Source organism: Carcharodon carcharias, chromosome 16 (genome assembly GCF_017639515.1).
Source record: "Carcharodon carcharias isolate sCarCar2 chromosome 16, sCarCar2.pri, whole genome shotgun sequence".
NCBI lineage: Eukaryota > Metazoa > Chordata > Chondrichthyes > Lamniformes > Lamnidae > Carcharodon > Carcharodon carcharias.
In genome coordinates, this window is record NC_054482.1 from 93,521,012 (window position 1) to 93,533,266 (window position 12,255).

Consider the following 12,255-nt stretch of genomic DNA (forward strand, 5'->3'; position numbering starts at 1 on the left):
ATTTCCCTGATTAGGGAGTCACTCACGATGGATTATGAGTTTAGAATTTTCACTAGGAGACTGAGGAGAGTATTTGTGGAGTAGAAACATAGAAAATAGGAGGAGTAGGTCATTCGGCCCTTCGAGCCTGCTCCACCACTCAATGTGATCATCCAACTCAACACCGTACTCCTGTGCTCTCCCCATATCCCTTGACGCATTTAGAGTCCGGAAATCTATCTCCCTCTTAAATATATTCAGTGACTTGGCCTCCACAGCCTTCTGTGGTAGAGAATTCCACAGGTTCAGCACCTTCTGAGTGAAGAGGTTTCTCCTCATCTCAGTCCTAAATGATCTATCCTGCATCCTGAGGCTGTGACCACTTGTTCTAGACCTTCCCCGCTCCCCAGCCAGAGAAAATATCATCCCTGTATCCAGTCCATCCATCCCTGTCAAAATTTTATGTTTCAGTGAGGTCTCCTCTCATTCTTCTAAACTCCAGTGAATACAGGCCTAGTTGACCAAATCTCTCCTCGTATGACAATCCTGCCATCCAGTAATCAGACTAGTGAAGCTTCGCTGCACTCCATCCACGGTAAGTATATTCTTTCTTAGGTAAGGAGACCAAAACCGCACACAACGCTCCAGGTGTGATCTCACCAAGGCCCTGTATAGCTGCAGTCAGACATCCTTCCTCTTGTACGCAAGTCTTCTCGCAATGAAGGCCAACATACCATTTGCCTTCTTAACTGCTTCCTGTATCTGCATGCTTGCTTTCAGTGATTGGTGTACAAGGCCACCCAGGTCCCTTTGTACATCAACGTTTCCCAATCTATCACCATTTAAATAATACTCTGCCATTCTGTTTTTCCTACCAAAGTGGATAAACGTCACACTTATCCATGTTATACTGCATTTGCCAAGTATTTGCCCACTCACTCAACCTGTCTAAATCACCGTGAAGCCTCTTAACACCCTCCTCATCGCTCACATTCCCACCAAGTTTTGTGTTGTCAGCAAACTTGGAAATATTACATTTGGTTTCCTCATCCAAATCATTGATATATATTGTGAATAGCTTGGGGCCCAGGCACTGATCCATGCAGTACCCCACTAGTCACTGCCTGCCACTCTGAAAAAGATCCATTTATTCCTGCTCTCTGTTTCCTGTCTGCTAACCAATTCTCAATCCATGCCAATATATTACCCCCAATCCTATGTGCTTTAATTTTACACACTAACCTCTTATGTGGGACTTTATCAAAAGCTTTCTGAAAATCCAATTACACCACATCACTGGTTCTCCCTCATCTATTCTGCTAGTTATGTCCTCAAAAAAACTCCAGTAAGGTTTGTCAAACATGATTTCCCTTTCATAAATCCATGTTGACTTTGTCTAATCTCATTGATATTTTCTAAGTGTCCTGTTATCACATCCTTTATAATAGGGTCTAGCATTTTCCCTACTACTGAGATTAGGCTAATTGGTCTGTAATTCACTGTTTTCTCCCTCCCTCCTTTTTTTAAATAGTGGGGTTACATTTGCCACCCTCCAATCTGCCAGGACTGTTCCAGAATCTATAGAATTTTGGAAGATGACAACCAATGCATCCATTATTTCCATGGCCATCTTCTTTAGTACCTTGGGAAGTAGATTATCGGACCCTGGGGATTTATTGGCTTTCAGGGCCATTAATTTCTCCAGCACTATTGTTTTAGTAATACTAAATTCCTTCAATTCCTCCTTCTCACTAGGCCCTTGGTTCCCTAGTATTTCTGGGAAGTTATTTGTATCTTCCTCCGTGAAGACAGAGCTAAAGTAGTTGTTTAATTGCTCCACGATTTCATTGTTCTCTATTATAAATTCTCCCATTTCAGACTAATCTTTTTCTTTTTACATACTAGGATGTCACAGGATGTGGTTGATGCAAGGGAAAAGCAGATAAATATTTGAGGCCAGAGAAGATACAAGGCAACTAGGAAAGAGAGCACAGAAATTGAATCAGTTTTGAATTACTCCAACAAGAACTTAAAGTTGTGGTTGCATTCCTGGAAATCATGGCTATAAGGGAAACAACTTTAAGTGAAAATCAATTCCATAGGAATCAATGTTAAAATTGGTGTTAGGTCCTGTAGGACATTTCCCAAAAGGAAAAAAACATTAAAGTATTATACCTTGAAAGTTGAACTATTTTACATTGCTAAATTCCTACATTGGTACATGAAATAACTTTTAAAATAAATTTAAAAATTTGAAAGAAAAATGTAACTTTCCACTTACAGTACCTCCTGCTCGCTTTCAAGTATAAAGGATCAATAGCTGTTATGCTAATAGCTAGAGTGCATTATAATGATGTCAGATCACATGTAACTGGAATCTGAGAGAAGAGGTTCTAATGGAGTCCTGCTGAAGTCTCTATAAATAGAGTAAATAGTCAACAAATGTTCACTAGTTTGCAACAGCCTGGTTTCCAGCTCCCTTCTACCAAAACCATCTGGAGTTTGGACATGATTGTAGTATAAGGGGCTAGCACATACCAGGTTAATGTGGGACTGAGTGCAGCAGAGTGACGTAAGAAGGCACATGACCCAGACCCAGGGTCAGTGTGGTGTTGAGCAGAGAAGGGTTAGGAACTAAACATGGAGATAGCTCCTGGCCTGTACCTTTACTGTATGCGTAAATAGTTCTTCTTGTTAATAAAGACTTACAGTTATCCTACTGAAGACTACAAAGACTTCTATAACCAATACCCTCCCAACCGGGGATCAAAAACTCTCAACATCGCTAAAATGCTGAAACAAGCCAAGATGCTGAAAGACTAAGAAAAAATCTCAAGGAAAATTCTGATCTGAGAGATGTTCCCAACAGAAGTTGAAGATGCTGAGAAACTTTGCCAAAAAATGCTCCAGAGAAAAGGCCTGGAAGCTGAAGGCAGAGAGCTTTACTGCAGCAAAAGACACCAGAGAATCTCCCATGGAAGTCCAGCTTCAGAGCACAGAGTCCACAGAGCCTACAAGGCTGAGCTAAAACTTTTAAAGTTCCGAGCTGTAGCCAGCCCTGAGAACCCTTTCCCTACTTCAGTATCTGAGACGCCACTGAAGGAAAGCCCATCGCTAAAGCTCGATTCCCTCCAGTCAGAGTCCCAGCACATGGCCTCCAAGCTCATAAAATCATAAAAAGAATTAATTATTTAAATCTCTCACAAATGTCATAACTGTCCAGCTCGGAAAACAGCAAGTATAACTTTAAATTCAAATGCATCTTTACTTGTCCTAGCAAATCGTGGAACGAAAGAAGTTGGCACACAGCCAATCCAGGCAACGCTTATTAACAGTCTTCTTCAAGAAGCATGCCATAGTCATTCAGCAGAACCTGCCAAAACCAGCAAGTGTAGGAAATCCCTTTGTCTCTGAGTCAACAGTGAACAGCATCTTTAAAGCCTGCAAGTTCTTAAAGCTGCTCACAATTTAAAGTTTTTTAAACATGGATCTCAATTCAACACTTGCTACTCAGTCTGGACTAACCCAAGGCCCAAACAGTCCCAAATTGGGGTATTTGGAGGAAAAGATTTTAAAGATACAACATCACTTCTGGTTTGAATGAAAAGTCAGAAGAAGAGCAGGTAAACACGCTGCTTTACTCTATAGGCCCGATTACGGATAACATCATTGTAAGACAGGGTACTAATGAGTCATCCATTAAATTTAAAGAGGTTTTAAAATCTTTTGATATTTATTTTAACTTGCAAACCAATAAAATACTGTAGAGAGCTAAATTCAATAAGAGAGTCCAACTGCCGGGGAACGTGTCGACTTCTTCATAAATGATCTCTACAGATGGCAGAGAGGTGTGAATACGAAATTTAAAGTCTGAACTCATCAGAAACAGGATAGTGGTGGATGTAACAGATGGTAGTCTCTGACCTCCTACAAGCTAAAGAAGATATAACCCTGCATAAGGCAATCCAGATAGACTGTTTGAACTCCGCAAGTAGCATAAGACAATCTTAAGGGGAAAGAATCCAACATGGGCAGAAGCCAACCCTCAGTCCAGCTTATCAGGCCACAAACAAACAGGGACAATCCACATCACCAGCTTGCCAAGGTATCCACAGGCAAATGGTGAGACCGAAAAAGGGGTCCGTACTGTTAAACCTTTGAAGAAAAATGACAACGTCAGCCTAGCCTACCTGTGCTACCAGTCTACACAACTGCAGAAGGGTCTGGCTCCGAGATTCTTAATGGGTAGGAGATTACATACACAGTCCCCAAGTCTCCCACATACCCTTCGACCATGCCTCAAAGCAACAGAGATTGAAAAAGTACAAGGAAAAGAGCACCACCAGCAGGCATACCAAAACCTAACATACAACAGTCGCCACAAAGTGCAGGATTTACCAACACTCTCACCAGGACAGTCTGTCTGGGTTCAAGACCAGAACTGGCCTGGCCAGGTTTTGAGTCAGTCCATTCATCCACGCTCTTACCTAAGCACGCTAAGCACGGAGTCCTTCGGCAAAACAGATCCACTCTGGTATCTACCAGTAGACAGCCTCTACAGGAGTGGAATGGCCACCCTGGCAACCCAGAAGACAACTCGGCCAATTTACTGGATGATTCACAGGCCCATCCATAAGAACATTGTGTTCCTCACCCTCTCCCACAGAAAACAAGAACACGATCTGGCAGACTAGTCAAACCACCACAGCATCTTTCCCTATGACTCCAGAAAAGGGACAATGTCCTGAGGGCGGTGGGGTAGGATGTGCAAATAGTAGAGAAGTGCTGAGCTGGGGCTGTTTTAATCCAACATTTTTTAAAAACGCTTCTGCTCACTGCTTCCCTCTCCTGAAACCTTGCTGTGAGCGAGGGCTCTGGAGGTGAGCAATGAGGCAGGAGGAGCAGCTTCGAGTCATTTACAAAAAACATGGCTTATAATAGCCCCATCCCAGCACTTCGGCACCACTGGAACTTGCACTTTCACAACCCTGGAGCTTTGGATTGAATCTGGATCTTGAACAGGTATGCTGTTCCAGGAGAGGGAAGCGGTGAGCGGTTGAGTCAGGGGGTGGGAGGTACAGCAAAAGGGCGGGTCGGGCACAAGTCGGAGAGTTAGACAGCAGAAGCGGTCACTCCAAAATGGTGCCAATTGGGTCACGTGGAAAACGATGTACAAATGAATCTTGCGATACTCAACAAGATTATAGGCCCCATTAACTTACTGATGTTAAAGCAAAACAATGTTAAATGGAAGAATGTTAAACCAAGATTTACTGTAGTCTCCTTTTGATTTTATGATTTCCATTGCTATTAATTTAACACACATGGATCCTATAGCTTTATTAAAGATGGAGAACTCTCCTTGTTTTTTAGCTGACCCAGCTGTCTTAACTAGGAGTAGAAATGCAAGTGTAATAATCTTGGGGAAAGTTACTGATAGTTGGAAGGTGATATGAAGGCAAAACACTAACCATATTTTGGTAACTACTGCTTTTTTACATTGATCCTTGGACACTTTTGCGAATGGAAACATGATCAATTTTGAAACGTTCCTTCTACTAGAGCATACTCAATTATTTCTGATTCCAAATTGATCTGAATCTTAAGTGCTGCCATAACCCATTGCCCAAAACCACACCTCCATCCATCCACATTCAACTGCCACAACCATACACACTAGCCAACAATCAGAACAGGCCCCAACTACTCCCACTCCCCAGCACCCATCTGCTTCTGTTAGTGTCCTTCATTTCCTTCTTGCTGCCCCCACACACCAAAGCTGCACTTCCTACAATACCTAACCAGGCCCTAGCTCCAACCTGCCTCCTGACTACGAGCATCCCGAAACATCTTCCATATAATCTTATGTATCTCGGTAAGAGATACAAATAAGTGGGTGTATAATTATCGTCAGGAAGGCCAATGATTTTGACTTCCACACAAATACACACAAAATTGTGGAGTGAAAATACCACCAATATGTGCTGTGCTATAAAATTGCAGTTTAAATCATTCAATCATCTTAAATCAGTTTCCCCAATGATGTTATGTTAGAAAGGAGGAAATAACTTATCTATAAGCCATAGATCATCTGCAAGTTTTAGTGAAGAAGTTTGTTGGCAAGTCTGGAAACTCATTTTCTGTAATGTACCCACCTGTGACTTAAAACAGGCAATGGATATAAATGGGTTAGATTCTGAGTTTTAACTTACCAGGTATTGGATTCCTCTATCTGCATCTACAAAGTGACGGCAACTCTGGCAGAATCGGTTGAGTAAAACCTTGATCAGGCTCTGATACCAGCTGGTACTCATTGACAGGAAGCAATCCTGGTACAAGAGAGAGCAGAGCAACAATAAATAGAGGAGGCAATAGGCTAGAAAGAATATTCATGAAATTGGAAGAAGGTGAATAGGGTTGGGAGAAACAAATCCAAAAAAGGTCCATGAGGAACGAATTCCAAAACAGTGATACTAATTGTTTTGTTTTCTTCATGCATAATCTTCCTTGTGTTAGAGATATAAATAGGGCCTATTGCTGAAGCAGATTAGTCAATCCTTACTTTGCAGATGCACTATGCTATACTGTCTGTTGAAGAGAAGTGCTCATTCTTCTACACTAACATTTCCTATTTTTGATGACAGTCTGATTCATAATAACAAGAACACATACTTTGCCGTTTCAGATATCATTCTCAATGATTGGAGAAGAAGTTAAGCTTCTGATTGCACTTCTCAGGATTCAAATGAGACTTTGAAAAAGTTATATCTGTGTATTTCACTTGTAGCTTTCTCCTGAAATACTTTTATATTGTATTTGTTACAGCTATCATGCATGCCTTCTATCTGTTTTAATCTCAATACAATATAGGGATATGGAAATCAATGTAATGGCATAAACTGTGACGCATCTCACAGTTCAAAGTATAATATGCAGTGATACAGGTAAATGATTTTGAGGAGAACCTTCAACATAAAGTATTCCCCAGCCTATAACACAGAAAGCACAACTTCATAACTCTTCAATTTTCAGCCCCATGAAGGCTTTTCAACCAGAGAATATATCCTTAACCAACACTCTATCAGTGTTGGTTATGGCTATATTGGGAGAGGTTTTAAAATACACAATCACTATCTGCCTTTGGTTACTCTGTTGCCTCCCTATTAATATACAGGTAAATCCTGGACCTCTGTGCAGTGGATTCTCTGTGGAATCAATGCCCATTAGACAAGTGCATTGACATGAGTTTTGGGTATGTCAGGAATTGATTCTACAGGCTTCTACCGAATGTGTATCAATAAATAAGGCAGGGTATCTGGGGAAAAGTACCTGAGTCACCTGTCAACACCAGTTGTAAGGAACTCTCATCACAACACAGGCTAGATTGAAAATAATATTCAACTGATAACTACAGAATATTCTATCTCTCACCAGTTGTGGGTCAATTTCAGAAATGGATTTGCTATGCACAGCACCAAGTAACTCTTCCAGCTCAGCAAAGGACAGCTTGCTCATTTTGTGTTTGTCTGAAGACAGATGCTCTCCCAGGAAAAGGCGCTGCCAGAGAACATCACGACGACAGTGGGACTTTGCTTGTTGAACCATCATTGCAATTTGTTCTTGGGCTGTTGCTACCTCTGAAGCCAGCAAAGGGAAGAGTGGAGAGGAGTAGAATAGCTCTGGCGCCATCTTCACTGGTTTCCTATGTGAGTAAAACTCACGGGAATCATTTGTCTCATCCCACCCATCTGGGTCAGTCTCTCTTCTTTCGGGTTCATATTTTTCTGACAATGAGGAATCTCTAGCAAAGTCCAAAGAGTCCCTACGAGTTTGCGGTAATTTCTTAAAGCGTCTCATATCAGCAGTTAGTCTTGGGAAGAGCTCCCTGCAGCTCGTCATGATCACATAGAAACGCAATCTTTAAAAAAAAGAGAATAAACTTTAAAAATTGACTTTTGTATTTGTGCCTATAGCAAGGAATGGGTTTGAGTCATTCTTGAAGTTGCAAAAAATGCATATAATAGAGATACAACTGGAATCGCTGGGGTACGAATTCAGCAAGGAGAAAGATAAAAATGTTTCATCTTGTGATCAGGCAGAAAATTTATATGTGTTTGAATTTTTTTTTATTACTAACTTCTTACGCAGGGAGAGCTATAAAACCTAGTATTTCCTGTAGATGCAGATTCGCTGGTAGCTGTGTCTTTTGACATATTTGATTTTCTAAATAAAGAATTGAACATTGGCATTTTCGAATCCAGTGCTGCTATCTGCTCAGATATACAATTTGCAGGTGCAGAGTAAAGCTCAACTTACCCAGTAGACTGAAAGTTGCACTGCATAATTAGTAATGAAATGCCTTTTCCCCACCATTTAAAGGCCTTAACATGTTTATTTTGAAGTGCATTAGCATTGCACAACATTCCAAATGTGTCTTAATTCTCGAAAAATTTCATGTGTATTTTCCCATGTCACACACCGGCCTTTTCGGCTTTGAGTGATATTGTCAATTTTGCTTATTGTGCTAAATTAAAACCTTATGCTGCAAATGCTCTAATTGACTGCACTTAGGATCTTACCAATGGAGAAGATCATCAGTATGAGCTGTCCTGAACCAAAAACCTAGAGAAAAGGGATAACCTAGGAAAAGTCAATAACCAAGGGTCTTAGATTTGAAGTAACTGACAGAAGCATTACAGGAAAGTTGAGAAATCTTTCACCCAGAGAGCGGTAGGGGTCTGGATCTCACTGTTTGAAATGGTGGTGGAGGCAGAAACCCTCATCACACTGAAAAAGTACTTGGACATGATATTGAAGTGTTGTAACCTACAGGATAATGTGCCAAGAGCTGGAAAGTGGGATTGAACTGGATAGGTCTTCTTTTGGCCAGCAAATGGCCGCCTTCTGTATGGTAAATTTTCCATGTAGATGGTCTACCCTAATTGTGCCAATTAAAATATCCAAAGGAAAGGGGCTTGATAGGTACATTATTTTAATCTCTTCACCCATCACCAATATGTGAATTATTTATGTTTCCATCTCAGTTTCACAATCTTTGTACCTCATTTCTCATCCCAAAAGATAAAGTTATCCCTATTTTCTCAGTTTCCCCAGGGCTACTCTTGAATCAGCCATTGCTAAGCTTTACCACATTGGTATAGGTTGATGCATCAAGTTCCCCATTCTGTGGGGGCTGCTTGTCTCAACCACACCTGGGATCAAGAACTTGCATTGTTGGGAATCTTGGGTGAGAAAGAGCAGCCTATTTTTAGGCATCAGATTGCTTAACATATTTTAACTGTGCCAAGTTAAGCAATCTCAGCTGGGCTCATGGTCATAGTGTTACATTTGGCTCCATACATCCCTATTAAGAAAGAAAAATCTACCAGGATTCCTGGTTCCTACTGAAATCCAGCACCTCCTGCTGGAAATGGGTGTATGGCAGGCAGGTGAAAACAGGTCATTTCTTAAGTCTAATACCTCCTAAGTCAAATATACTACTGACATTACTGTTAAGTCTCATGCATGAATAATATCTACTTGATCAGGGTCCAGAAGGACACCCAGCACCCTAGATACATTTAGCAATGATGGAACCACTGATGGGGGGGGTGGCGGAAGGAAAATTCATTTTTTTTAAAGTCATAGAAAATTTATAATATTGCATAACTAAGTGTGATTTGAGGGAAGGTTATATAGTATTGTATTATTTTGGGGCAAACTGGGAGTGGAAAGTTTACAGGCATTGAAATCTTACTGCAGACGTATACAGTGTAACAGTGCATGCCTAATCCATTGTCGAACATGGCCAATGTACTGTATAATTTTGAATTTGATTTAATCTTTATTTTGAAATCTTTTATCACACAGGAATATCACATAATAAACTAGGAGAAGGCTGCTTATAGTCCCTGTAAAGTATCCAGCTATACAGTCAAGATAGAATTCCAGTTTGAGACATACACAGTTCAGAAATAGTAGTGAGACTAGAAGGCAGGAGGAACAAAGCAAAGCATTGAGTATGCTTTGAATGTGGAATTATGTCAAAAAGGGCACTCTACCTGAATGCACTTAGCATTCACAATAAGGTAGATGATCTAAAGCCACAAATAGAGTTAGATGGGTATGATATAATTGCCATTACGGAAACATGGCTGCATGGTGACCAAGGCTGGGAACTGAATATTGAAGGATATTCGATGTTTAGAAAGGACAGATAAGAAGGAAAAGGAGATGGAGTTGTGCTGATAATAAGGGATGGGATCAGGGCATTAGTAAGGGAGGATCTCAGATCAGAAGAACAATGTGTGGAATCTATTTGGGTGGAACTAAGAAACAGCAAAGGGCAGCAGGCATTGGTTGGAGTTGTTTATAGGCCACCAAACAGTAGTGGTAAGGTGGGGCATGGTATTAATGAGGAGATGAGAGAAGCATGTAGCAAGGGCAATACAATAATCATGGGTGACTTCAATCTGCATATAGACAGGATAAACCAATTGAGCACTAATGCTGTGGAAGATGAGTTTCTGGAGTGTGATAGGGATGGTTTTCTAGGGCAGTATGTTGAGGAGCCGACTAGATGATAGGCTTTTTTAGAACTAGTATTATGTAATGAGAAAAGGCTAAGCAATAATCTTGTTGTAAAAGACCCTTTAGGGATGAGTGACCACAATATGATAGAATTTTACATTATATTTGAAAGTGAGGTCGTTCACTCTGAGGCAAGGGTGGTTAAAGTTGAATAAAGGAAATTATGACGGTATGAGGGACAAATTGGCTGAGGTGGATTGGGAAAATACATTAAAAGGTATGACTGTACATAGGCAAAGGGTTGTCTTCAAAGAACTATGATGTAGCTTACAGAACCTATACATTCCTTCAAGGTGCAAAAACCCAAAAAAGACAGTCAATTGTGGGCTGACAAAGAAAATTAAGGATTGTATACGATTAAAAGAAAAGGCTTATAAAGTTGCCAGAAGTAGTAATAAACCTGAGGACTGGGAGGTTTTTAGAATATATCAAAGGAAGACCAAGAAACTGGTAAAAAAAAAAGGGAGAATAGAATATGAATGCAATCTAGTAAAAAACATAAAAACGGACTGTTAAAGCTTCTATAGGTATGTAAAAAGGAAGCGTTTGACTAAGTCAAATGTGGGTCCATTACAGGCAGAGTCAGGAGAATTCATAATGGGGAATAGAGAAATGGCAGAGAAGCTAAATGATACCTTTGTGTCTATTTTCACTGAGGAAGATACAGGAAATCTCCCAAATTTAGAGATCCAAGGGCTAGGGAGAATGACGAGTTGAAGGAAATTAGTTTAAGTAAGAAGGTTGTATTGGAGAAATTAATGGGACTGAAAGCTGATAAGTCCCAAGACTTGATATTCTGTATCCCAGAGTGTTGAAAGAGGTTGTTGTAGAGATAGTGGATGCACTGGGGATCATTTTCCAAAATCCTATAGATTCTGGAATGGTTCCTGAAGATTGAAAGATAGCAAATGTCATCCCACTATTTAAGAAGGGAGAGAGAAAGAAAACAGGGAACTATAGACCTGTTAGCCTTACATTAGTAGAAGGGAAAATGCTAGAATCTATTATAAAGGTTGTGATAAATGGACGCTTGGATAATCATGATCTGACTGGGCATAGTCAGCATGGATTGGTGAATGGGGAATCATGTTTGACGAACCTGTTGGAGTTTTTTGAGAATATTACTAACAAATTGATAAAGGAGAGTCAATGGACGAAGTACACTTGGATTTTCAGAAGGCTTTTGATAAAGTCCCCCACCGGAGATTGATTAGCAAATTAAAAGCACATGGGATAGGAGGCAATATACTGGCATGGATTAGGCTAACAGGTAGAAAACAGAGAAGGACTAAACGGGTCATTCTTGCATTGGAAGGCTGTGACTAGTGGGGTACCGCAAGGATCAGTACTTGGGCCCCAGCTGTTCACAATATATATCAATGATTTGGATGTGGGAACCAAATGTAATATTTCCAAGTTCACTAATGATACAAAGCTAGGCGGGAACATGTGTTGTGAGGAAGATGTAAAGCAGCTACAGGAGGATATCTACAGACCATGTGAGTGGGCAAGAACAAGGCAGATGGAATACAATGTGGAGAAATGTGAGGTTATCCACTTTGGTAGAAGGAACAGATGTGCAAAGTATTTCCCAAATGGTAAGAGATTGGAACGTGTAGATGTACAAAGGGACCTGCGTGTCCTTGTCCATAGGTCATTGAAAGCTAATATGCAGGTGCAGCAGGT

At 40.6% G+C, this 12,255-nt stretch overlaps 1 protein-coding gene across 9 annotated transcripts in view; it reads right to left on the reverse strand.

Annotated features, from left to right (window-relative positions):
* szt2 (SZT2 subunit of KICSTOR complex) overlaps window positions 1-12,255 on the reverse strand; it is a 247,917-nt gene that overhangs the window by 9,363 nt on the left and 226,299 nt on the right. For all 9 annotated transcript variants that reach the window (XM_041208824.1, XM_041208825.1, XM_041208817.1 and 6 more), the window contains 2 exons: window positions 7,411-7,897; window positions 6,192-6,308 (listed from right to left, as the gene is read on the reverse strand). In XM_041208824.1, coding sequence (XP_041064758.1) covers window positions 6,192-6,308; window positions 7,411-7,897 — 604 coding nt within the window. The remainder of the gene's footprint in view (window positions 1-6,191; window positions 6,309-7,410; window positions 7,898-12,255) is intronic.